This window comes from Malaclemys terrapin, chromosome 3 (genome assembly GCF_027887155.1).
Source record: "Malaclemys terrapin pileata isolate rMalTer1 chromosome 3, rMalTer1.hap1, whole genome shotgun sequence".
Taxonomy (NCBI): Eukaryota; Metazoa; Chordata; order Testudines; family Emydidae; genus Malaclemys; species Malaclemys terrapin.
In genome coordinates this window covers 3,394,614-3,421,589 of record NC_071507.1, presented here as the reverse complement: position 1 = coordinate 3,421,589, position 26,976 = coordinate 3,394,614, and the positions used below count along the sequence as shown (strand labels likewise).

General features: G+C 56.0%; 1 protein-coding gene across 10 annotated transcripts in view; it reads right to left on the bottom strand.

The window, feature by feature from the left end:
- KLC4 (kinesin light chain 4) overlaps positions 1–26,976 on the bottom strand; it is a 50,413-nt gene that overhangs the window by 16,812 nt on the left and 6,625 nt on the right. For 4 of the 10 annotated variants that reach the window (XM_054024396.1, XM_054024397.1, XM_054024393.1 and 1 more), the window contains 12 exons: positions 14,322–14,592; positions 13,836–14,066; positions 13,370–13,448; positions 12,949–13,174; positions 12,512–12,599; positions 11,934–12,035; positions 11,071–11,244; positions 10,827–10,926; positions 10,115–10,173; positions 4,110–4,177; positions 3,157–3,265; positions 1,985–2,143 (listed from right to left, as the gene is read on the bottom strand). In XM_054024396.1, coding sequence (XP_053880371.1) covers positions 1,985–2,143; positions 3,157–3,265; positions 4,110–4,177; positions 10,115–10,173; positions 10,827–10,926; positions 11,071–11,244; positions 11,934–12,035; positions 12,512–12,599; positions 12,949–13,174; positions 13,370–13,448; positions 13,836–14,066; positions 14,322–14,570 — 1,644 coding nt within the window. In that variant the 5' untranslated portion in view covers positions 14,571–14,592. Of the gene's footprint in view, positions 1–1,984; positions 2,144–3,156; positions 3,266–4,109; positions 4,178–6,717; positions 9,734–10,114; positions 10,174–10,826; positions 10,927–11,070; positions 11,245–11,933; positions 12,036–12,511; positions 12,600–12,948; positions 13,175–13,369; positions 13,449–13,835; positions 14,067–14,321; positions 14,593–15,898; positions 16,040–26,976 lie in introns of those variants that run through there. The other 6 variants (XM_054024402.1, XM_054024399.1, XM_054024394.1 and 3 more) reach the window with 5 other exon arrangements.

Genomic DNA, 26,976 nt, shown 5'->3' with positions numbered 1-26,976 from the left:
TGTAGCCACGGGGCAGAGCTACTGCACAGCAGAGCTGCGGGGGAGCCAGCCGGGCGGCCAGGCCAGCGGGCAGCAGAGCCACGGGGAACGGGAAATGCACTGAGTTCAGCCTCAACGGGGGCAGCTGTGAGCGGCAGCCCTCCCTGGAGCTACATTGGGCCTCAGTCCATGGCTTGCCAAGCCAGGCAAGAGAAGTACTGCTAGGCCTCCACGGCTCAGGACACGACAGCAGGCACTGCCTTCCCCCAGCTAGGGCAGCAGCTTGGGCTGGGATGTGGCACAGCCTGGCCCCCTAGGAAGGGTGTGATCCGGGGCAGCCCCTCAGGGAAAGAGCTCCCAGCCCACCACCAGAACAAAGCAGATCAAAGGGCACCACAGTGCAGACACAGCATGGGAGGAACCACGCAGGGAAAGGCAAGCCAGGAGATCAGTGGTAGGGGAGTTCTGGACCCAGTGCCTGGCAGCCCCCAATCCACTCTCTCTGGGGGATGATAGGCCCCTTCAGAGACCCATCCAGGTGGGGCAGTCCTCCAGCCCCTCCGCTGGCAGGCAGGGAGACAGCCGTCCTGGCCTCCTCTCTCCCTAGAGCAGCAGGCTGCCTGCATTCCCTGGGAGAGGGAGCTGCACTGCAGAGGAGGCCACCCCCACCCCTGCTGCCCCTGGAGGATAGCCCTCCTTCCCCTGCTCCCAGCCTGTGGGCTCCTCGCCAGTCCTACTTGCAGCCCTGGGGGGCTCCCTGCCAGCTCTGCTCCCAGCCCCGGGGCTCCCCACACTGCCTGGAGAGGTTACGCCACAGCTGCCTCTTGGGTACAATCCACAATCAAGAGAACGAGAGGCGTGGTGCTGCCTGGCCGTCATGGCAAGGGAGGAGAGGCTCATGCAGGGTGTGCGTGTGGGGTGGGGTTAGTGAGCTGATGGAGGGGGGGGTGTTAATGTAGCCAGGGTCACAGCAGTCAGGAGTTGCCTAGCCTAGGCCAAGCCCATCCCCCACCATGCACCATGCCCCCTTCCTCTAGCTCCAATGCGCCCAGAAACTAGCTACAGTGCACCGCTCCCAGGCCCCCCAGTGCCACAGCTCCCCCTCCCCCGAGCCAGAATGCACACCCCCTCCCTAGCACCACGTGCCCCACACTCTCCCCACTGCCCTTCACGAGTCCGACCCCTGGGCACTGCCCCCCTAGCTAGACTCATGTGCCCACTCCTCTGGGCCAGGAGGCTGGTGCCCCTTTTAGCACTGGAAACAGAACAGCTGCCTCCTTTCGGAGCAAGCCTGCCCTGGCCTCCAGAGCCAGATGGACGCCACAACCAGGGTCAAACCCAGTCTCCTTTGGAGGCAAGGCTGGTGGCCGGGGGATGGAGACACGTTCCTGCTCACCCTGCCTGGCCTGTGTTCCCACTGAGCCCTAGCTCCCGCCCCCGCTCTTAGACTGACGCTACTGGGGGCAGCGTGTCACGCTGGGAGGGGGTCTATGGCTTTCAGCCCCCGGGACAGCAGTGAGGGTAGGGAGTTGCCTGCAGCTATAACCCACTCCCCAGTCACACTCACACACACCCCCCTCCCACCCCGCCGCAGGGCACAGGCGCTGTCCGCCAGGCTCCCTCAGGAATCCCCCTCAGGGCTGGCAGTCAGTGTGCGACGCAGACATAGCCAGGAGGGGTGTTAAGGGGATGCCAAGGCTGGGTTAGGGGCAAGCCAGGGCTGCTTTGTTCTGGACATTTCCAATGCCAGACTCAGCAGCCCCTCAGAGCAGGAGTCACCCCGCGGAGCGAGTGCCAGGCGCTCCTCTCCCTGGCCCGGCTGGCTAATGTCGAGAGAGGCAGGACAGGGTGCAGGGAATGAATGAGGCAGGCAGGGATGCCACGACAGGCCATCAGCTCCTTGAGACTGCAGGGGGCAGCACTCCAGCAGGGGCCCCTGGGCAAGTGCTGCCCCCTGCTTCTCCCGGCTGGCCTAGGCAGTTCTTGATGGTGGACTTGTACTTACCCCGCTCCACTGCACGCCCATACTCACTTCCTCGCTACCGTCTGTGGTGTTCTCATACTTGACACTGCCCCCCAGGCTGTCACGGCTCCTCCTCCTCTCAGCGCCGGCTCCCTCCTTCAGAATCTCCACCACCTTGGTCTGGTTAATGGGGTCAATGCCCTGCAGAGGGGTCAGCACAGGAGGATGCAAGTCAGGGCTGGCCCCTGGCTGCTACTGAGAGCCAGCGCCACCATCTGCCCCAGGACGTGGCACGGCCCATCCTCTGCCCCCATCCCCAGGACCAGAACGCTCGGGCGGGGGAGGAGAGGAGGGCAAGCTGGCTTTGTGCTGTCCCCTTCGGGCCCAACCACACACAGCAGGGAAGGGAGAGCCCAAGAGAGACTTGCTGCGGGCAGCAGGGCAAAGGAGAGAGCAGGGCGTCCCCACCACCTAGCTCACCACACTGAATGGGCCGGCTAGAGCACTACACGCAGGCCGGACAGAGCCTGGCTGGAGGGCTCTGGCCAGCAGAGTGACCAGACAGCTGACAGGCCCACTGCCCATCGCCTACGCCCCTCTGCTGCTAGCAGCCTGGGACCTCGTGGGGAGGTCCAGCCGCTCCCGCTCAGCAGCTGGTTCAGCCAGGGGCTTCAGCACTCTAGTTATTAACCTTCCAAGCCCCTCCCCTGGTACCGAGCAACGCTTCCAGCTCTGCAGTTCCCGGATCTCCGCCGGAGCCCTTCTACACAGAGCGGGGCATGCTCTGCTACCTTCCAGCCCCCCTCAGTCACCCATCTGTTAGCCACTCAGCCAGCCCTAGCCTGCACCGCCAGGCCTGGGACCTCGTGTGTCCAACTGTCAGTCTGATCTCTTCACGCCCGTCTCCCCAGCAGCTTCTGTGGTGCAGATGAATGGCTCCCTAGCTACCGGACAGGCTAACAGATCTGTGGCAGGAGTGTTTCCCCGTACCGCAGACACCCCCGAACGACTCCTCCCAAGCCCCAGCCCCGGGGGAGCCAATGGGACTGCACGGATTTAAATCCGCCAAGCCTAGGGAGCCTGGGCGGGGGTAGGCATCACAGGGCCCCACTCCCAAGAGATCCTGTTGCTACTCTGAGGGGATGTGCCAGTGAGCAATCCCGCCCCCGAGCTCCATCCCACTGCCCAGGTCCCCAGGGCATCCCAGGGGTTACCTGCCGCCGAGACTGCACTGCACATGCCTCCAGCGTCTCTGCTGCTTCCAGCTTGCCCTGGCGCCTGTACAAAGCGCCGAGGTTCCGCAGGGTGGTGGTCACTGTGGGGCTGGGGGCGAGAGGAAATGGGAGGCTGAGGCAGCCGCCATCTATCCCCCCAGTAGCTCCTGGCATCCCTTGCTCTGGAGTGGCTGGGGACACTGTGCCTGGGAGCGTTCCAGGGGAGAACAGCTGGGCCACAGCTGGGCTGGAGTGGGAAAGCAGGGGAATGGAGCCGCCAGGTGCCTGGCCTTCTGGACAGGAGGGCCCAGCCATCAACTCTCCCTGAAGGCATTGTGAACGCACAGACACTGCGCACCCCTGGCCCTAACAGCCGCTCCGCACCAACTGGCAGAGGGCACCCCATACATAACTCCGCTCAGCCTGACACTCACTGGCATCAGACTGCGTCTCTCAAGTGTCAGGGAAGATAGCATGTGTCAGCTGGTGACACTGGCCCTGAAAATCATCGAGTGCCTATGGATGGGGTGGGCACAGAGTTAGGGACCCCTGCTGGAAATAGGTTCTTCCCGTGTGTTTGAGAGGCGGCTCCTATGTCCAGCCTGCCCTAGAGAGAGGCACGTGGATTCCCCTGTCTGAGACACAAGGGGGCAGAGGGAATGTCTTTTACTGAATCAACTTCTGTTGGTGAGAGACCCAAGGTTTGCAGCAACCCGGTAGGCTCTTCGGATCCTTACAGGCAGAGGACAAAGAAAGTAAATGTACATACAAGCTAAAGAGGCCAACCCCTGGCCACGTGCTGGAGGGGGCAGGGCAGCCAGCCTGAGGCAAGGAAAGCACTGCAGGGGCTATTACTGCGCTGAAGGCTGTGGCAGGGCAGCACCTTGGCTCCAGAGGGGCTGGTTGCCAATGCTGATGCCATGCCCCCCTGGCTCCCCAAGACCCCCCCTTACCTGCTGACTTTGCAGGCTTTGTACCAGCTGCCGTACTCTGCATAGGGGTCACCGTCTCTCTGTTTGCTCTGCAAGGGAAGGAGAGGAGCGGTTAGCTAGAGCGGCACCTGCCTCAGGCCCCCAGAACAGCTCCATCCCATGCTGGACTGCGGCCAGCAGCAGCTCAGCATTTGAACATCCCCCTTTCCATCCCTGCCCCCCAGTTCTATGGGGGCCCCCCGAGGAGCTCTACATCCAGCCTGAGCTCCCTAGAGCTGACTTGAGCCATCCCAGATCCCATCCCTGGAGCCCATCCTCCCGCTGGGGCATGGTATTTTCCTGCCCCACCCTGGGGCTGGACCTGCCTGCCCAGCCACTGCTCCCGAAGATTTTCACAAGCACAGTGGCTGGTTTCCATGCCAGCCTGAGTGGGGCCAGCAGTGCTGGGGCTGAAACAGACCTAAGCCCAGGGCAGATGGCACTGAGCACCACGGGTGGCAGTGCCACAACCAAGGCTGGGGTAGTAGCAATGCCATGTGCACCACCCTGGGCACATGTTCCAGGCAGGGGGAGAGGGCAGTGCCCCCTAATCCCATAGTCACCAGGGCACAAAGGCAGGGTTTAATTTGTGCCAGGCCTGAGCCCCGGCACCGCTGGGCTTGGCAGGTCAGAGCCCCGGCACCGCTGGGCTTGGCAGGTCAGAGCCCCGGCACCGCTGGGCTTGCTGCACCAGTTATGAATGTAAACAAATTGCTGGAGCCTCGGCTCCTCTCATTACAAATTAAGCACTGCACAAAGGGGACAGCCAAGAGCCCAAACATTCAGAACTCAGTCCTTGGGCTGGTTTAAAGGGCCAGATCCTCACCCAGGGGCTGTCAGAGGGGGCAGTGCCCAGGGAGGGCAGTGGGGCTCGCAGCTCTGCACATCAGGCCCCTCCCATTTCGGAGTCTCACTCCAGTCTAGGCGGCTTCTCCAGGGCCCAGTGAGAACATTTTGGCCTGAGCGACTCCAGGGAGCCTTCCCACAGGGCAGAGCCGCTCCCTTTGGAGAACTTCCAGCCCCTGGGCCTGTCACTCCAACCTCCAGGGCAGGCAGCCAGCGTGGGGACACTCAGACACGCCCTTTCTCTCAGGGCTGGCTTTCCTGGCCTGGCCAGGGGATCGGCCCAAGCTAACTCAGCCTTGCCAAGACCACAAGGGGAAGCACCTCTGCCATGTCAGATGTGGGGCCAGTGACAGGTCATGCCCAGCCCTCCCTCTGCACGTGAGCCCAGGTGTGCCTCTAGCTTCAGTTCCTCCTTCCTGCACAGCCAGTCAGAATAATGGGTTCTGGGGCTGGTTGAGCCCCGAGCACGTCCACCTCGGCCACAGGATGACACAGCCATGAGGTCAACGGCTAGACCGCTCCGGCCAGAGAGCGGGAGGCTAAATAACCCTAGCGGGTACAGGCCTCATTCCATCCATAGGGCCTGGAGCCAATCCTGCCCACGTACCATCAGCCCGGAGCACCCCACCCCTGGCAATGAGGAAACACTGCTTCAGCTTCCAGCCCTGGGTTGTGGTAGACCTTTGTCTGCTAGCTTGAAGAGCCCATTGTTAAATATTCCTTCCCAATGTAGGTACTTATAGACTGTCCTCAAGTCACCTCATAAGGCTAAATAGATCGAGCTCCTTGAGTCTATCACTCTAGGGCAGGTTTTCTAACCCTTTCATCATCCTCGTGGCTCTTCTCTGAGCCCTCTCCAATTGATCAACAGCTTTCTTGAACTGTGGGCACCGGAACTGGACAGACTCCGGCAGCACTGATGCCAGTGCCAAACAGAGAGGTAAAATAACCTCTCTACTCCTACTCGAGATTCCCGTTCACGCACCCCAGGATCGCATTAGTCCTTTTGGCCATAGTGATGCAGTGGGAGCTGATGTTCAGCCAATCATCCACCACAACCCTCACAGCTTTTTCAGTCACTGCTTGCCAGGGTAGAGTCTCTCATCACGGAAGCATGGTCTACATTCTTTGTTCCTAGATGTATACATTTACACTTGGCTGTATTACACAGATTGTTTGCTTGGAGGCCTCAAGACTCCAGCAATTGAGTTTCTCTTGCTGACTGCCTGCTATTGGTCTACCTGCACCTCTTGAGGCATGTCAGACCATAAAACACCTGGGGCTGGCCCAGGTCAGCTGACGCAGACCGAGGGACTATGAAATTGCAGCGCAGATGTCCGGGACTGGGCTGGAGCATCCCAGTTACAGCATGCTCATGCAGCGTGAGACAAGGGCCGGGACACAGACTCTGTCGATCTCCTAGCCCTGCCTTTAAACACCCACTGAGTATCCTGCCAGGATATCACCACAGAGCTCCCTCCCAGCCCCCACATCATGGGGAGAGTGAGGTTATTCCTACCAGTGGGCATTTCCTAAACCGTGAGCCCAGGGACATTCCAGCTGCCACTGCCATGCCCAACACCCTCCCTCCCCAGGGGGGCACAGCTCCTGCCTTGGCCCTGCCCAATCCCCGCATGTGCCCCCGCCACTGCCTGGCTGCTAGTAAATCCACCCCACCCAGGCACTCAGCCCCATCGCGATGTTCTGTGAAATGGGAAGTAAAGAGAAAGAAAGTGAAGCTCTGTCAAAATGGGTATGATGCTTTTTAATAGGAGAAAACAGACAGGCAACCAGGTCTGGCAGGGGAGGGCCTCCAGGCGTGGGAGGGAATGGGAGCAACACCCCTCAACCCAGGGGCTGGGCTAGTGCTAAGCAGAACCAAGAGAGCACAGCTCAAGGGAACAGGGACCACCTGTGGGTTAGGCTAGCATGCACGTCTCCCACTGGCCACAACACAGCTCTCTCCTTACCCCCCGCCCACTGCTGCTAGCTTGTGGGGGGGTGCCACAGTATGCCCTGGGGGACGGCTGGCCCCAGCATCACTGCACTGGAGAATGCCCAACACATGACGCCACCTCCACTAGCAGGAGACAGAGGTGTGTCCCCCCCCCATGCCTAGCAGTATCCTGGAAAGCATCTCAGCCCTATATAGGGAAGAGAAGGCCCAGTCCTGGCCCCGAGGAGAGACCACACCACTCAAATGCAGCTCCCAGGAAAGCCGGGTGCTGGAGCCACTCCTTCCCAGCTGGAGCTCAGAGCTGCTCTGGGCTAGGAGCAGGAAGGGGCAGAACAGGCGTAAGAAGCCACCATGCCCTGTACCGGCCAAGGCAGTTTCAGGGACCCCGGTGGAACCTCCTTGTGGCGGCAGCAGGAGAGCCATGGGGCCAGCTCGTTTCTCTAGCTCGAAGCTAAAGATGTACGCCCCAGGCCAGAAGTTCGGCTCTGGGACTGTGTGCGGATGGCGCATGCACAAGGCCTGGGAGGCAGGGCCCAGAGGTGGGTAAGCAGATGTGAGCCCTCAGGGCTCCAGCAGGGATGCTGGTGACTAAAGACCTGAGTGGTCTACTAGCCTGAGCTGCTGTCTCTCCAAGTCCCCCTGGTAAGGGAGCTGCTCCCATCTGTCAGAGCAACACTAAGGCCCATGGAGAGCAGGGGGACATGGGAGCTGCCTTCCTGAAGGAAGGGCCTTCCCTGGAGCCTCCTGGCACATGCAAACAGAGAGGGGGCTGCAGGCTCGCCAGACCCCCTTACATACCCTGTCAGGCTCCTCATCTCTGAGCCAGGGCTCACCGTGTACCTGGCCATGGAGCCCCGGAATGCACAGGACACCGAGCCGCTCCACTCAGCAACCCCACACACTAAGACTAGCAGCGCAGGCAGGCCTCCGCGTAGCAACATACCCTGAGAGCAGCCGAGCAGCGAGCTCCACTGACAAGAGGTGGCCACATGTCATCGGTCAATCTCTAGAGATCGGCCCCTTAAACACCACCAGCAGCATCTCTTCTCTGGGTGAGCCTCCAGCCAGCCAGCTCTCAGCCAGCCCTGGGAGAGCACTGACCCTGCACCATCTGGGCAGGTGGCACTGCAACCTCCAGAACCTCCCCTGCACATGGAGGAGGGGGACACCACAGTGCCCTGTGGAGCTCTGCACAGCAGCAAGCCCAGTCACCCCAGTCAGGGGCCACAATGGAGTCAACAGAACTGTATGGGCAATGGCATCAAAGGCAACTAACAGACCTCATGGGCTCAGCACGGTCAACTGACCTTCATCCCTGGCTGGATCATCTCGAGGCCCTGCACAGCACTAGGACAGATGGGCAGGGATGGAAAAGTAGCAGCAGGCCTCCAAGCAATGCCACCACCACCTTTTCCATCGCCCAGCTCCCAAAGGCTGCTTACAGGCAGGCTGACATTCAGCACAGCCACCAGTGGCAAGAGTTGGCACCGGCCCTCCTTTCAGGAGACATTAACAAGCTCCAACAATAGCTCCAAACCCTACGTCCACAAAAGGCCTCAGCGACAGAACCCAGCTGGAGCCAAAAAGGCTCTCCCTCCTCCACAGCTAACTCCTCACTGCTCAGAACTGGCACCCCCACTGGAGGAGACCCCGCAAATGCTATTGGGTGCTAGAAATCTTGCCTTGACAATTGCCATGTCACTCCCTCCTCTTTCCCAGAGGCCTTGTCTAGCCCAGGCTATCTGCACAGCCAGCTGACCTGTAACTGACCATCGATACAACAAATGCTGGTATCAACCCAGCAGGCTCTTGGCAGCATGGCCCACGGGCCACCACCCTGCTTAGGTGGAGCAGTGGGTGCAGGCAGCACAGAGCACCCAAGGGGCGAACTAGCTTAGAGCAGCAATGGCACTGCCACCATGATTCTTTACAGCTTGCGTGCTAGTCTCTGCAGTCCTGCCCCACATGGTGCTCTGCTTCTCAAGGGGTCCTCAGCATCCTACAGGGACTACACTGGGAGGTGAAGAGATTGCAGCTTGGGGAGCACAGAGGCTCTAGACTAGATTGTGGGACAGCTTCCAGACACAGGGTGGGATCTCAGAGGGGCCCAGCACCTGCAGCATTTAGAGTTTGTTACTCAGGCCCTCAAACTCCAGCCTGGCCACCTAGATGACGACTCTGCCAATCCTGACTGCCGGCTCCCGGTACAGGGTCTGTGCACACAGGCGAGAGGCCTCCCTGCTGCATTTGCACAGAGGGGGTAAGGGAGGTGTGCTGGGGCTCCTGCGTCTTGCCTGCTGCATAAGAAGGGACACCTGCTCCGTACGTCTGTTTAGCTCAGTCCATCTCAGCAGTGCACCTGCCTCTCTCACAACTGCCGGGGTCAATTCCCATTTGCCAGGGAGCCAGGGCTGCTGCCCACTGCCCCGAGGAAGGCAGCCTGGCTCCCGAGGAAGGCCCTGTGCTCTCTGGGGCTCTAGATGCCGGCAAGGTTTGCGTTGCCCTCACTCAGAGCTGGGCTGGAAGGACCAGGGTGCCGGGGAGAACTCTAGGTCCCATTCTGGCTCCAGCAGCACACGGCAGAAGGTTCTCTGGGGGAGATGATGGAGGCAGCAGACTGCAGCCTCTTCCCAGGCCTGTCTGCCTCTCCTCTCAGGTTCCCTGTCTCCTGATCAGCCTTATGGGCTAACCCAGGAGTGAGCTGGATTTTCGAGGCCCTTTGGGGCTGGAAGCTAAGTCTCTGGCACAGAAACACGCTGTCATTCTGCCATCTTCCGCTGTCCAGCGTGTCCTAGGGAGAGCACTACAAGCAAAGAGAAAACATGCAGGCACAGCTAGACACACAGCGGGCCTCCCCCCCGGGCCAGAGCACAGCTCTCCTTCCCACACAGGCACAAGAGAGCAATTGCAGCACCTCCCCCTCTGCCACGCCCCTTCCCAGCTGCAGCACCCTGCCTCCCTCCCTATGCCTATGCCCTGCCCCAGCTGTCCCTCCCCTGCTGGCTGTGACCAGCTGCAGCATCTGCTGCTCTAGAGGGGTTACAGAAAGCAGAGACTCCCCTCCCGCCCCTAGGGAAGAGAAGAGACTCCAGCTCCCAGGACAGGACCCTCCCCACCCCCAGCATAAAAGCTGAGCCACTGGGCTGTCTCCACTGTCAGAGGCTGTGCTGATCTGACCTCTTACCCTCACCTTGCTCATCTCCTCCCTCTCCTCCGCGTGCATCCAGATCGGCTTGTGCTCATCTGTGGGGCAAAACACAACAGAGTGCTGTTCACAACCTCGCTCCGGAGCTCCGCCCTACCCACCTATGCATCTGGCACACGCTGCAGCCCCACTCCCCACCTAGAACCAGCCAGGATCCTGGGGCACTGGCTTTAGAATGCACCTCTCCGGCTCTCTCCACGGGACACTGCCTGTGGGGCTCTCCCCAACCCCAGCAGGGGCTGCATCCCCTGCTCGTGGGCTGCTAATCCCTTGCTGGTTTCATAGTCACTGACCTGCTCCGCACACATAAATGACCTTCCCCTTATCCCAGGGAAAGCCTCCAGCCACTCTGTATGGTTGAGGGAGAGGGGCAGGGTGGTGACATGCCCAGGGATGGCAGCGCAAGGACAGCTTCACCACCCTGTACAGTGTCACTGTGCCCTGCAAGGTCTTTGGTTAGATCTCGTGGTGCCAGCCCTGCAGGGGAGCGGGGGCCCTCTCCCTTCCCAGTCAGGTGGCTGAGAGCGGAGAACTGCACAGAGACAAGCCCAGGCAGGGTGCAGAGTGCAGCAGGCTTTGCAGGGACTCGCCCTGCCAGCAGAGGGGACACTGCATAGAGCCAGTCCCACAGCTGGAATGAGAACTATAGCCAGGCTCCCCACTTCCCCCAACCATTTCCAGCTGTACGTACCATCCACAGAGCCAAACTCCTTCACATGGGCGCGGGTGAGGATCTCCTTGTACAGCACCTCAGCATCCTTGTATTTGCCTTGCTTCAGGTAGCAGGAGGCCTGCAGCCAACAGAGAGAGTTTGTCAAGCCCCACTGGGCCACATGGGACCATGAATACCCCCTAGGCCCCCAGTCAGCTCTCCCAGCTCCTCCCCCACTGACCCAGATGCCACCCAGACAGCCCCCGTCTCCCTGCAGACGCACCAAGTTGTTCTTGGTCTTGGCCACATTGGGGTCGTCGTGGCCCAGGCGGCTCTCGTAGATCTCCAGCGCTCGGCGGTAGTAGTACTCCACCTCCTCGTATTTGCCCTGGTTCTGGCACAGCAGGGCCAGGTTGTTCAGCTGCTTGGCCACGTCTGGATGGTCTTTGCCTAGAACCTGGAGAAGCCAGAGAAGGGAGGCCTCAGACAGCAACCGCTTCAAGATCACTGCAAGCCCCATGGGGACACCATGGCTGCCCCTCCTTGGACTCCTGGGAATGCCCTACTCTACTGAGGGAAACTCTAGCATGCCAGCCCTTTCCCAGCACTCCCAGAAGCTAAAAGGCAGGGAACAAGTAGACTCCAGCCGGTTCCTCAGGGGCATGGCCTGTAGCTACATGGTGGCCAAATGCCAGGGGGATTCAGAGAAAAGGTCCATAGGCAGTGAATGGAGATGGAGACTCTGGCACTACAAAACAAAGCTGGAGGCAGGAGAGCAGGTGGCAGAGGTCAGCGCACTGGGGGCAGGGGGTAACTACAGGACCTGATGGATGTTTTTCAGGGCACTGGGGACTCAGACTTTAAGGCCAGAAGGGACCATCATGATCATCTAGTCTGACCTCCTGCACACTGCAGGCCACAGAAGCTCACCCTCCCATTGCTATAATAGACCCCTCGCCTCTGGCTGAGTTACTGAAGTCCTCGAATCATGAACTCATCTCCCCGCCCTCCCACCCCGGGCCGACTGCTAGGAGGAGTCGCGGGAGGGCGATGCTGATACCTTCTCCCAGATCTCAGGGATGGGGAGCAGCCCATCAAGAGGGGTGAGGGTGTATACGTGCACACATGGAGGGCTCAGGCTGGTACCTTCTCGCGGATCTCCAGGGCTCGCTTGCACAGCGGCTCTGCCTCCTTGTACTTTCCTCTCTTGCCATAAAGAACGGCCAGATTGTTGAGGGTCGCGGCCACCTACAGGAACAAGCCCCACCCCACTGAAGTGAGAAGGAACCAGAAGGAATGTGCCTGGGGAGCAAGGCACCGCAGCAGCTTGGCAGCACACAGCAACGCTGCCCAGCTGGCTGTGCCAGGCGCGTTAGGGAAGCAGCACAGAGGTATCCAGGATGCCCAGGGTAAAACCCAAACTCCTCCCAGAAGAGCTGGAGTCAGGACTGGGACTGCGCGTGCCCTCATCGGATCCCCTGGCACAGTGTAGAGGGGCAGAATGCCCAGGGGTGCTCCATGGCCAGTGCCTGAGCCCCATTCCCTGCCACCCGGGGCTTTCCATGGCAGCCTGTTGTGCAATCAGTGAGCAGCCCAGCCACGTGAATCACGGAGAATGGGGGGGGTGCAGAGGGGGGGAACGTGACATGCCTCCTGCCCACCTGGCCCCCACTCCCTGCCAGCAGGGGACATGTGTCCCCAGGGCCAGGGCAGCAGATACTCACTGCAGGGTGGTCTTTCCCCAATGTCTTCTCGCGAATGGAGAGTGCGTCGTTCAGCAGATGGGCTGCCTCTTTGTATTTATTCTGATCCCTGCAGCACAAAGTCAGTGTATCACGGTGCAGGTCTAGAGTGCTGGGACTCTGAGTACGCGGCGCCTGGGACAACCCTGCAACTTTTTCCAATTCCCAATCAGCCTCATCAACCACAGCTCTCACCCCATTCCAGCCTGCCCTCTCCTATCCCTCCCCATGCCCTACAGCTCTCCCCAAATCCCAGCCCTCCCATGGCTAATGGGGCCTGGGCTTCATGGCCATCATCTGACCCCAAGCAGTTTCCAAAGGGAGACTCTGCCAGATGCAGGAGCTCCACATTTGCCAGACTCCTGCACTGGTAGATGGGGAAGAAGTGGCAGGGCCCTGCTCCCCACCCCAACACTCACCTGTACACCAGTGCCAGGATGTTGAGCATGGTGGCCACATCGGGGTGGTCGTGGCCTGATGTCTTCTCCAGGTCCTCCAGTGCCTGCTTGCAGAGTGGCACAGCTACCTCGTAGCGCCCCTGCGAGGCGTACTGGATCACCAGGTTGTGGAGGGTGCGCAGGCGTGCTGGGATCTCATAGCCACCCTGCTGGGCAGCTGCCGCCGCACTGCTGTGCTGGTGGGGCACTGCAAACACACACACACACGAGTAACCAGGCTGGTGGTGGGCACAGAGCAGGGCAGCACGCCACTTGGGCTCACAGCACCAGCCAGGCTGGGCTACCCACTCACCTCAAACCAGCCAGGGCCTATTACAGGCCCTAGCAGACAGACCACAGGAGAAGGTGGGAGGCTGGGGCAGGGGGGACTGGAACCACTTACTTCCTGGGCCGTGTTCCTCTTCTTCGTTCGGGAACAGATCATCCAGAGAGTCCTTTGTGGAGTCCCCTTCCTTCTCCTCCTGGCAGGGGGAGGGGAAGAACCATCACTGTTAAGTGCCAGCACCCTAGTAAGACAGCTCCCCACCCCACCCTGTGCACTGAGGTCAGGCAGGTGCTCCCCCCACCCCATGGGCCCAGTCGCCCCATGGTCAGTGAGCCCAGCCCCCACCCCCTCTCACTCCCAGTCCTGGCAGCAGGCTCCCACATCACAGCTGGCTCCTTAGCAGACAGGCCCTGGTTCAGGCAGGTGAAAGCGCACTCTCCTTTTGGGGCTTGAGGAGTCCCGAGGGGCATGACTGACACACACTGCCGGATGGCCAGAGCACTCCTGGAGGCCCGTCCATGCCTCGGCTCAGCCCTGTGGGATAGCTCTGGGAGCTAGCGCCCCCTGCAGCAATGACTTTTACCGACGGTGAGACGTCCTCATCGTATTTCTTCAGCTGGTTCATGAACTCCAGGTGCTTCTTCTCCTCCTCCAGCTGGGCCACTGTCTGCTCACTGCGCTGCAGCTTCTGCTGGGTGTTGGCCAGCTCGTCTCGCAGCCATTGGTTCTCCTGGCACAGTCGCCGCACCTGGGCGCGCAGCTTCTGCTTCTCTGACTCCACTGCATTCAGGTGGCTGGACAGAGCCATCATCACCTGGGCCAAGAGAGCCAACGGCAACATCATCAATCCAGCAGGAGAACCAGCACAGCCTCTCCCCAAGGCTGCCCCACTATGCTGCACCCTGGCCTCATCTGCCTCTCCAGACAGAGGTTAGTCATTGCCAGGCTCAGATATGGCGGAGGATTCTGCAGCCCCTGGGGATGGCATGGTACTGTGTCTGCCCTCCTATGCCAGACCCCTGGGTGACCCCTACCCATGTGCTTGCTACCAGGCCTCCCCGTCGCTCACCTGAGCCTCCCCAAGCCCCAGCTCAATCATCTCCACCGACTTGCGGAGCAGATTGGATTTCTCATGCACCAGGTTGGCCTCCTCATCCTTCTTCAGACACTTGATGGTCTCCAGCAGGCTGTGCAGGATGGAGTTGTGCTCGTTCTTGAGGGCCTCCAGCCCTTGCATCACCAGCTTGGTGTTGCAAATGATCTCCTCCTGGCTCAGCTTGTCCAGCTTCTCCTCCCTTGGGTACACCATTGTGGACATAGTCCTTCACCTATACGCCCGCCTAGCAACGAGAGAAGAGCAGAGCCTTGGTGAGTGTCAGAGCCTGGCCCAGGGGAGCTACAATGGCGAGAAGCTGCTTAGAGCCCCACCCCTCCAGACAAGTCAGAGGGGATGCCAGGGACCAGGCCTCAGACGCTTTTGATTACCCCTCTCTGCAAGTCCTCTCCGCTCTTCATCCCGTCTCCTTCAGGGAGGGGAGAGCTTTTTGGGCCTATCCCCTTCTAAGAGGAGGGGGACATGGAGTGCCGTCTGTCACCTGCAGGAACAGCATGCGTGGACAGGAGACAGAGCCAGCGTCAGAACTGACGCTCTCCTCTACGCCCCCACACCTTTGGCAGCTAAGAAAGCTGATTTAGCTGCCCTTTAAGAGCGGAGATAAGTAACTGGCAGCTGGGATTGTGGTGAACACACCTCCAGTCCAGAGGTCACCGAGAAGGAGCTAGAGGGAACCAGTGCAAAGAGGCACCTTGGCTGGGTAAGAAGAAAGGACAAAGGGAAGACAGAAAGAATCCAACCCAAAGTGAATTCCCTAAGAAAGCACCTGCCGCAGGGCTGGGAGGCACTGACCTCGGCCAACCTAAAAGGCTCACCACCCCCAGACCAAAGACATGCTTTGGTCTGAGCCAGGGGAAAGGAGTACAGCATGACTGACAGGACTCGGCACAAGCCGGGGGGAAGACACCGACAAGTTACTGAAGGCTGTTACACACAGGGAAAGGTACTGCATTCCAACAGCACTATCACACAGTACCACAACAGCTACGCCGCCGAACTCCCCAGGGAGACTCTTCTTTGGAACGACAGTAGCCTTTTTTCTGGGTAATTTGCTTTGCTGCCAGCCAAGGGACTGTTCTCAGCACAGGTTTCCTGGGTACAAGCCACTCCATGCCCCTGTCTCTCTCTATGGCCAATGGGAAAATAAGAGCCCACCAACCTTTGCAGGGGAAGTGTGAGCAGTACTGTTTATAGTGTGTCATTGTTACTGCTAGAGCCCTGCACAGGAGCCTTCCGTGCTGTTCCTGGGACAATGGGGACAGCATGCACTCTGCAGTCCAGAGAGAACAATGCACAGTGTGCAAACAGAACTCCTGTGCCCTGGCTGCCCCTCCCTGGCAGACCTGTAGGGTCTGGTCTCTGGCTCCCTCACACCCACTACTCCTTTAGGTGGTGTCAGGTTCCCCCTCTTCAAGGTGCAAGGTAGAAACATACCGCCCCAGAGATCAGCCCCTTCACACTCCAGCCTGACCATCCCCACTGCCTCCCCCAAGCCAGACAAGTGCCCTGGCCCCAGCACATCCAATTCTTACCTCACTCAGTGTCCCTACCTAGGGCTGGATTAGGGGCATGGACCTAGTGCCAGTGCTGGGGCCTGCAGCAGCAACTGGTGGAGTCTGCCCACCAGCATTGCCCTCTGCAGACATGGAGAGATACCAAGCAGGTAGTGCAACCTGGGCTCATATGACCCACTGGAAGGAAGGTGGCAGGCGGCCAGGGTATTACGCCAGCCAGAAGAGGGAGGAGTAAAGGGAGGGTGCTGGCAGCAGATTTGCCTTTGTTCTGCTGTTAGGACCCACCTTTATGTGTTATGGGCTCTTTGCTCAGCAACAGTCTCCTGCCTGTGTTTACAGCATAACAAGAAATCCCGCTCCAGGTGCAGAACGAATCAAGTCTCTACAGAACTCCCGCCCCAGCAGGCATACTCCCCTCTCAGCTCTCAGGGAGGCAGCTGCTCAAGATAGCCCCTTCCATCCAGTCCTCCAGTTCCTTGTGGTGGGGAGGGGCGCCCCAGAGGAGAGGTGGTCTGTGCAGCTGCAGGGACACAGCCCCAGGGACACTAGTTGCACACTGAACTTGGAGAGGATCGCCCACCCACTGTGAGACAGTAAGTGGGAGGGGAGAGAGGAGACTGGCAGTCAGTGCCCTGCGGAGACAGAGGAAGGCTGCAGAGCAGAAGGCTCTTGCACCAAAAGCACTGGGAGACGCTGAAGGGGCAGAGGGGGCTGGGCCTGCAAAGATGCTGGAGCACATCCATGGAGAGGGATTTGAAGGGGGCCTGGAATGAGAGGTGGATGTGCAGGTGGCAGCAGCAGCACCATGGATGTGTTGGGGAGCTGGGCCTCAGGGAGGCCATAGAGCAATGGTCATGGGGAGAGAAGGGTCCCAGCCGGGGTGGCATAGTGGTCAGGGAAAGGAGGAGACGGATGGATGTGCAGACCATGGAGGCTAGGAAATGGGTCAGGCACAGATGCTGGGGCTTGGGGAAAGAAAGATGAGCTGACAGCAATGAAATGACTGGAGAAGGGAAGAGGGAGAAGGAAGAAGACTAGGTGGGGAGGAGTGAGGTAAGTGAGTGCAATGGAAGGAAACGGCAGATTCCTCATCTCTGGCCAGACAAACTGGGAGGGGCAGGTGAAATGGAGAAGAGTTAATGGCCTGGAAGAGGGAGCGAGGAATGCCAGCAGGTTGGGAGGGGGAAGAAGTTGGGGCTGCTCTACACTGAAAAGTTACCTTGGCATAGCTACATCTCTTGTAGTGTGAAAAGTGTACACCCCCGAGAGACGTAGTTAAGCCGACCTAACCCCCACCTTCCATGGACCTAGCTACTGCCTCGCGGGGAGGTGGATTATCTACAGCGACAGGAGACCCCTCCTGGTGCTGTAGCGAGTGTCTACACCAATAGTCCCCAAACTTTTTTAGTCGTGCCCCCCCCCCCCCCCGAATACAATCTGCCTGCCCCCTGCCCCAGGAGTCGTGGTTGGGAGCTGGGCCCAGGAGTGGGGCTGGGCCATGGCCAGGAGTTGGGGGGCCAGGAGTTGGGCTGTGGGTGGGGCCAGACGGGGTGGTGCTCTCTCTCTCTCTGCCTCCTCCGCCCCAGGGCGCAGGCCCAGGTCCCACCACACACACCCAGAATATTCCTCCATGAATTCTTCCCCGAACATGCCCTGTAGTTTGGGGATCACTGGTCTATACTGAAGTGCTTTAGCTGTAGCATGTTAAATGTAGACCAGCCCTTAGACTCTGCAGATTGGGAGGCAGCTCACGAGAGTCACTGATGAGATTTCCAGCTCAGGGGAGAGTCAATGAAACATGGGCTGCCTGAAGGAATAAAGCAGAGATGGGCCTGCTGCTGGAGCCCAGAGGGGGAAGTGTCCATCCCCCCAGCCCTGCCAATCTGAAGGAGGCACCCCCAGAAAAGGGCACCCCAAAGCACAACAACGGCAGGACAATGCCACCTGAAGATGGCTTGGCCATTCTCTCCCAGGCCCTGTCTCCACTAAAGCCATGTTAGCCACAGCCTTGCGACTAAGTCACTAAGGTGGAGTTAGAGTTGCTGGCGTAAAACAGAAGGACTTCAGCCCAGGCTCAGACCCTGGGAAAGCAGGAAATGGGAATCACAGACCCCCCACTGTGTGAGGGCGAAGAAACCCCTCCTCCAAAGGCTTCTCAGGGTGGTGGTGTAACCCTGGCCATTGGAGTTATTTAAGAACAGGTTGGACAGATGTCAGGGATGGTCTAGGTTTACTTGGTCATGTCTCAGTACTCTCAGAGGGCTGGACTTGACCTCTCAAGGTCCCTTCCAACCCTACATTTTACTCCTGGGGAATTCTGCGCCACTGCAAATGCACAGAATTTATGCCCCCCGCAGATTTCTTTGCTTCCCCACAGAAAAATTACTTTCTGATGGGGAAGCAAAGGGAAGCCAAAAGAGCAGTCATGCGGCCCTCCCCAGCAATACGTTCTGGGTGCCCAGGGCAGCCACCAGAGAGGTAAATCACTGTAGGGCAAGGGGTGGGACTGGGGAAGACCCCACTGGGGGCTCCTACCCTGAGCTGGGCTCTGCTGCTAGTCCCGGCTGGGCTGGGGAGGACGGGACTTCCTTTTTCTCTGCACGGCATCCGAGGAAGAGTCAGACCCACCTCCAGATTTCTGCCCCACCTGCAGGAAGCTCTGCAAGCTCCCTCCCCTTCATGCCCAGACCTTCCCACCGAGCCTCACCCTCCCAATGAGCCCCACTCCCCCAGCACTGGACCCCCGTTGAGCCCCCCCACTCTCTACTGAGCTCTGTCCCCCCCCCCCACACACACACTCAGACCCCTCCCCCCGCTGAGCCCCAGCCACCTTCACCTGGATCCCCCTGCAGAGTCCCATTACCATTGCACCCAGAACCCCTGCAACAAGCCCCTGTGTATCCAGATGCCCCCCACACTCTGATTCCCCACATCCAGATCACCCAGGTGTGGGTTGTGCAGGTTCTGTGTGGGGCGGAGGGGCAGGACTCTGGGGTGTTTCTGGGCCAGGCCTGGTCCCTGCGCTGTGTCAGGGTTGGGTGCAGCCAGTGGCCTGTGCTCCCCAATGCCATGCTGGAGCCTCCACATTTATTTGACAAATAAAATGGGCAGAATTTTAAAATATTGTGCACAGAATTTTTATTTTTTTGGCGCAGAATGCCCTCAGGATTTCTATGATTTTAAGTGCTAAGTGGGAGCCTCAGCTGGTGAGTCAAATGGAGTTCACAACTCAAGGGAGTAAAACAGACCATTTGCGTGTTCCTTAAAGAGTCCCCCCTGGGAGAGCAAAGAACAGCCACCCCTACTACTAGACTGGCTGCTGGACTGCAGGCTCTACTAAAGGGGACAGCTTCTGAGAGGAGTCTCTGGATCCAAGCTTCCCCCGCTCCTTGCATGAGCGGATCTGCCTTTCTTTGCTAGATAAACTGAGGCAAAGGGAACCAAAAATGAGTCCCCAAGGGCTATACCCTCCAGCACTGAGCATTTCCTAGTTTCCTACCAGGAGGAGCCTTGAGCCAGAACTGACACCCGTCTGGGGTTGTGCAATTCCAGCTCTGAGCGCAGCAACCTCCCAGTAACGTCCAGCCCAGTAACGTTTTCTGCTCTACAGCATGTAAGCGACGCTGGCTGGCTGGCTGGAGCCCGGCCACCGTCCAGCTCTACTCTCTCTGGCTGGGATAGTGAGTCTTTGCCAACAATATTGGATGTTGCTCTGAGTCTCAGAGAGCTTGGCCCAGGGATCGTTCCTGCCCATGGTGCTCCACTGCAAAGGCCTGTGCATACGCAGGCTATTGGAGCCACCATCTCAAGAGAAAGGCGCCTGGTCACTGCTGACCATTAGTATGTTATCCCAGGCACCACTTTGGACCCAGATACCCCACTCCCCTGGGGTGCAGTGCTAAGCAAATGGGGAGCGATGCAAGGGATGCCAGCTCAGGGAGGGCAGCGCTGTGACCCAGGGAGATGGCAGCTCCAGGCACCATTTGATTGATCCTGGGGCCGGTTTTGTTTAATATCTTTATTAATGATCTGGAGGATGGTGTGGACTGCACTCTCAGCAAATTTGCAGATGACACTAAACTAGGAGGCGTGGTAGATACACTAGATGGTAGGGATCGGATACAGAGGGACCTAGACAAATTAGAGGATTGGGCCAAAAAAAAAAATCTGATGAGGTTCAACAAGGACAAGTGCAGAGTCCTGCACTTAGGACGGAAGAATCCCATGCACTGCTACAGACTAGGGACCGAATGGCTAGGTAGCAGTTCGGCAGAAAAGGACCTAGGAGTCACAGTGGATGAGAAGCTGGATATGAGTCAACAGTGTGCTCTTGTTGCCAAGAAGGCTAACGGCATTTTGGGCTGTATAAGTAGGGGCATTGCCAGCAGATCGAGGAACGTGATCGTTCCCCTTTATTCGACATTGGTGAGGCCTCATCTGGAGTACTGTGTCCAGTTTTGGGCCCCACACTACAAGAAGGATGTGGAAAAATTGGAAAGAGTCCAGCGAAGGGCAACAAAAATGATTAGGGGGCTGGAGCACATGACTTATGAGGAGAGGCTGAGGGAACTGGGATTGTTTAGTCTCCAGAAGAGAAGAATGAGGGGGGATTTGATAGCAGCCTTCAACTACCTGAAGGGGGGTTCCAAAGAGGATGGAGCTCGGCTGTTCTCAGTGGTGGCAGATGACAGAACAAGGAGCAATGGTCTCAAGTTGCAGTGGGGGAGGTCCAGGTTGGATATTAGGAAACACTATTTCACTAGGAGGGTGGTGAAGCACTGGAATGAGTTACCTAGGGAGGTGGTGGAGTCTCCTTCCTTGGAGGTTTTTAAGGCCCGGCTTGACAAAGCCCTGGCTGGGATGATTTAGTTGGGAATTGGTCCTGCTTTGAGCAGGGGGTTGGACTAGATGACCTCTTGAGGTCCCTTCCAACCCTATTATTCTATGATTCTATGATCCGATGCTCAATTGAGAACCAGAACAGTTACACAAAGCATACACAAGCCCACAATGTGAGTGCACACTCAGCACATACACACAGTTGCAACAGGAGTTACTGGGAAGGGGCAATCTCTTCCCAGCCTTCAAAGGCTCTTCACACCCTAAATGAGCCTCTCCACAGAGACCTTATAAATAAGGGCAGAGCATTCTTATCTCCAGGCTCCCCACACCACTTTGTCCACAGTCCTCTGCTCTGCAAGACTCCTGCCTCTGACTCCCAGCACAGTTCCAACCCTCTCAACTAACCCAGGCCCCCAACTCAGTTCTAGGGGTTCCCTGCACTCCCTCCCACACAGACCTGGGAAAGCTATGCTCCCATGCCCCTCCAAACCCCTCGCTTTTCTTATCCAGCTCCAGTGATTACAATTATCCCAGTTTACAGAGAAGGAATTTAGGCAGAGAGAGGTTAAGGATAAAGTTAGTGACCACCTCCCAATATTGCCCACCATAGCATGGGAGTCTGCAAAAAGAACAGGAGTACTTGTGGCACCTTAGAGACTAACAAATTTATTAGAGCATAAGCTTTCGTGGACTACAGCCCACTTCTTCGGATGGGAAGTCTGTCACAGCAAGAGACACCCCATCTTTCCTGGGTCCCAGTTTAGTGCCCTAACTACAGGATCATTGCTTCTCTTCCTGTAGCTTCCTTCCTCCTCCTCTACCCAGGAAGTCTACCACATGCAAACTAATTGCTAGGCTAGTCCAGTTGGGTAGAAGTGGTGTGGCAGAGCACCCCTATTGCACAGCCAAGCACATAGATTTGGTCTACTCTTTCTGAGAAGCGGCATGTCTTAGTGATTATTCTGCAATACAAGTGCTAGTCCTGGCTCAGCCAGAAGCAGCTTTGTGGAATCTCTGCTGTCCTCATTTGTGGCACAGGCTGAATGATACTTGGGGTAAGTAAGTGTATGTTGTATGTTTCACTGTCGGGGCTGGCCCACATAAGAACCTACTACTGCTACGAGGTAAAGGCATTACTCCTTTAGCTCAGGTGGTGGGGCCTCCCACGCCATGGGGCTGGAGGGCCTGGGGGAGGGCACATCCCTGTCAAGAAACAATCCCCAGTTTTCTGAGGTTTGACAGGTTCTTGTCCCAAGATCAGGCCCAGTATTATTAAAGTTAAGATTTATTTGGGAACCCTGATGTACCCTGCAACCTTCACACTTTATTACAAATAAAGAAGCGGTCCTAGTTTATTAGTACATTTAGCAAAATCACAAACACTCTAACCCAGCAAGGTAGATAGTGATAATACAGAATGTACATCTGAACATCCATACACTCCCCATCCCTGCAGGGCACAAAATGTTCTGACATGTTAACCATTATCTTCCTCATCACCAGTGACCATCATTCTGGCACCTCCCAAGGGCTACATCGCTTACTCCTTCTGCTTACAAGCTGGGATACAACTTGTGTAATATGTTACGCTGACACCGCTATGTCTAATGTATATTCAGTAGGAGTTTCTCCCCTCTTTCTTATTTGTATTTAATCATCCTACTAATGTTGGGGTGCCCTTCTCCTATAGTTTAGTATATTAATGATCTCAACTTGTCATATGCATCATTGCCAGGGCACTCTTGTGGTCAGACATCCGCAGATGTTCCCATCCTAAAATATTGAAAAGCTGGTGTTAGTTCATGTTCCTGTGGTTGGCTGGTGTTATTATGGACAAACTTTCCCCTTAAACAGTCTATTCCTAGTTCCCCAAAACTTAGGGGTGACCGTTTGGCACAGATAAATGGCCTAAGTTCATAGACCTCAAGACTTATGCACTGCTGAAGCCCATGTCTTACAGGAGACAGGCCTGTAGGTTCCCTGCACTACTGCTGAATAAAATAAATGCTAAAACTAGCTCTATGGGCTACAACGAGGAGCTGGAGCTGGAGCTCTGCCAGGATGGCTAGCAGCTTGCCACCTCCCTGAAGTTTTAAAAGGCAAATCAAACTTTGTGTTTCTAGTTGTTAGCCCGCTGCTTGGCACCCTGTGCTCGGTCGGTGAGGGGTGGCCAGAGACACATGCACCTCCTTTTCCCCTAGGTGTGGGCAAAAAGAGTCGCAAGGCTTTTGCAACTTAGAGCAGCCTAAAGTTTTCAGTCTCAGGCACCTTTTGTTCAATGACTTCAGATTTTCTCCCTGCTCCCACCCCAGCCCTTGAGCTGAACAGTCAATTGCCAGGCTTAGCCACTGTTTAAAACCAAACTTGGCGACTTCCAAATCCACAAAGGGAGCCCTCCCCCGCCCCCTCCCCACCAACCTCTCCATAAACAGCACTTCTCCCTTCTACCGTCCTTTTCATCACAGGATCTTAATGCATGTCAGACCCCATTTTATAGAGGGAAAAGACGACACAGAAGGGGAAGAGACTTGTCCAAGGCAAGTGTCTCCTGGGCACAGCTGGGAAGCGAGCGAAGGAATCCTGACCCAGAGCACGCCCTGGGCATTCTAGCCCTGAGCTGAACATACAGAGCTCTGCAACACTTCAAGCTTTTCCAGTCCTGAGCTCCCCAGCTCTCTATAGGCACTTCAATCCTGGCTTGCAGTAACTCCCGCTATTCCTCAACTGAGCTGCACAGCAGCCCCTGCTATTCCAGACCTGGCCTCCTTCCATACAGCTCTGCTACTCCATTACACACAGACCTCTGCTGCTGTGCTGGTTATTCTGAAGTGTCTGTCCATGCCAAACTTTGATGCTTGTCTAGCTGAGCAACTCAGCTGGAGGGGAGGAGAGCTCTCAGCAGCACCACATTTAGCTACTCTACAGTGGAGACCAATGCTGAACACTGGGGGCCACAGCCTAGCCAGAGATCTGCTCAGCACCTAGCTGTGTCTAACAGGAAGAGGCTTTTGCTTAAGAAGGGGATTCAAACTCCCCCTTTGGCTATTCAAGCAGGGGGAAGAAAGGGAATCCTCCAGCCTGAATCATGGTCCCAAGGATTGGGAGCAGCATTCTGGCTGCCTCCTCTTAGTCCCTGTTGAGTTCAGCTGTGTTAGCAGGGCCAAGGAATGGGAAGTCACAGTCAAGGAGTGCCCTCGCTTATGGGCACAGGAGCAGCCTGTCTCCGAAGAAGCTCCCCTCCCCACCACCACACATCAATAGACATTTATTATCCTTTGAAAATGATGACCCCCATGGGTGTCCCTGGAGTTACAGGAGAGCCCCCACTTACAGCTTTCCCAATGCTGGCAGGTCCACATGTGGTACACAGCCTTCCAGACAGTAAGGGAGCTCTATGGCAACGGGGGCTAATGTCAAGCTCGCTGTGAGCAGCTGCTGTTTGCAAGCTCCAGAGAAAACCTTCCCTGCACCCCCACTGCTGATAAGGGCAGTGTGTGCTCTTTGTCTGGGCAGGCAAAGCTTTTCCAAGGTTCCTTTGGAGGGCAAAGCAGCTTCCAAGAGGAGGGCAGACATCTGAGCTCACCCTTAAGGATGAGGGAGCCCCAGGTGAGCAGCTTTGGACCAAAGGCACCCCAGTGGCTGAGGGAGGGACAGGGAAGAGTGTGTTTAAGGTGTGAGATTCCAGAACAATCCTAGGCTTGCCTATACTAGAGTTTAGCCAACACTTGCTAACTAGGAAGCCTAGTGCAGACACAAGCACAGTGCCTGTAGTATGTGCTGAGGAGGTCAAGTTAGAGACTCGGCTTCCCTTCTGCTAGGAAGGGAGACATGGGCTTGCTTCCTGGGTAAGGGCAGGGGGTGCTTTGGTGGAGGTTTTCATACAAAGGAGTCTGTTGAAATCTGCTACTGCTCAGCCCCTGAGGAACTCCTGGGGTGGTGCATTTTGATACTAACTCCACAAGAAGAAAGAGGTGCCTCCCAGCTGAACGGAGATTAGCAGAAAGTCCAGAGCCTTCAATAGCCTTCTCTGACTTACTCCTGGCACCACTCACAAGATCAGCTGGGCTGGGGCACTATAGGGTCTCCCTGAGGTGCCGGTACAGAGAAGAAGTGTTCAAGTCCTTCAAGCAGGACATCTCTTGGGGACAAACAGACATGAGAGTGGGGGATCCCTCTAGAATACTTATACCACATTCCTCACCATGACAGCAGTCACCCCTTTTCCAGAAGGGAGTCAGGCTGGTGGTCTTTAGGAATCCCTCTCCCTATCCCCATTAGTTACATTACACACTGAGAAGCAAAAAGCCTGCAAAAACCCAGGAAGGAAGAACTGATGAGAAAAATATTGCCTTATTCAATAGCAAGGGGCTATGGTTCAGGCATTCAGCTTGACAACTTTCCATTGTGAGGTGGAGTGAACGCACGGCCACTGAGCTTGGAGCAGATACTGCTAGCAGCAAGGTACCCTAGGGAAAGGGCAAAGAGGAAAAGATACTTTCTCAATACACGCTCTGGGTTTCTCCATCAGGATCTAGGGAATCACTAATCCATCCCATTTTCTCTTCTCCCCATTCAGTACCAGTTCCCATACCACACTCATCACCATCTCACTGAGTCGCTTCCAATAGTGCGTTAAGCAGTGTGACTACATGTCACGTGTGGTTTGTTCTCTCATCCTCTCTCCAGAGGGAGAAGAGCGTGTAGGGGGAAGGGAAGGGCAAGAGGGTTGTTAGCAACAGATATATTTATGTGTGTTTTTTTAAATTAGAAGAGACAGGTCAAAGAAACATGCCTTGTACTTGGAGCAGAAATCGGTGAGGTTTGTGCTGGTCCTTAGTTTTTGGGGGAGTTTATTACAGTCTGTAAGGTGGAAGGGGGTCCTAGATCCCAGGCTTCAGCCCGAGCCCAAACATCTACACCACAATTAAACATCCCCTTAGCCCAACCCTAAGTCAGCTGGCACAGGCCAGCTGCAGGCAGGCGTCTAATTGCAGTACAGACATACCCTTAGCATCCAAAATGAGAAAACTGGAAGATGTGCTTATCACTTTCCTGCCCTGAGGTATGTCAGGCTGTGTACGAGTTTCTAAGGGGAAAGAGCTGGGAAACCCATTGCTTGGACATTTGAAACCAGAGTAGCCACTGCACTAGAAAGCACCCAGTCAGGGTGGATAGATGACATCCATAGATTCTAAGGCCAGAAGGGACCATTATGACTATCTAGTGACTAGTCTGACCTCCTGCATAATACAGGTCATAGGACTTCCCTGAATTCTTTTGTGTTTGAATTAGAGCACAGCTTTTAGAAAAAACAGCCAATCTTGATTTTAAAATTACCAGTGATGGAGAATCCATTACAACCATAGGTAAGTTGTTCGAATGGTTAATTACCCTCACTTACAATTTTGCATCATATTTCCAGTTGGAGTTTGTCTAGCTTTAGCTTCCAGCTATTGGACCTTGTTAAACCTTTGTCTGCTAGACTGAAGAGCCCATTATCAATTTTTTGCTCTTCATGCAGGTACTTCTAAACTGATCGAGTCACCCCTTTACTTTCTCTTCATTACGCTAAAGAGATTCAGCTCCTTGAGTCTACCATTAGAAGGCATGTCTTTCAATCCTTTAATCATTCTCGGGGCTCTTTTCTTACTACAACGTTGACCAGAAAATCAATTCAATGAACCATCTACGAATAACACCTCCTTAGTTTTCAACAAAATACGTTATGATACACTTTGAAAAAATTCATATATATCCAGCACACTAAGGTAGTTTTACTTAACTAATATAAACGTTTAAGTGTTTTTGTCCATTTTTTATTTAATTCACATTTTCATCTAAGAGCATGAGACAATTCACAAAATGAGAGATTAATCTAGTAAATAAGAAATACATCATACACCATAGTAAAACATGTAAAAATTAAAGAATCTGATAAATGTAAAGTAAGCATATAATTGCTTACACTAGATTTATACACATTTACTTATCCTCCTGCTTAGCAAAAAGAAATTTAGTGTAAAGACTATATTTAGTTCATATTTTAATGGTTACCAACCAATAAGAATCAATATCTCTTTAGGAAGATAATTAAAGAGTACAAATGCAAGATAAAGTTAATTCATCAATTTTTTTAAACTCAAGATTTCCTGCTTGAAAATTTAAAATTATTAAAATGGGTGATTTGAATCAATCCACCCTGCAAATACAGTGGTAATATAACCACTTTCTCCTACTTGATGGGCCCTAATAGT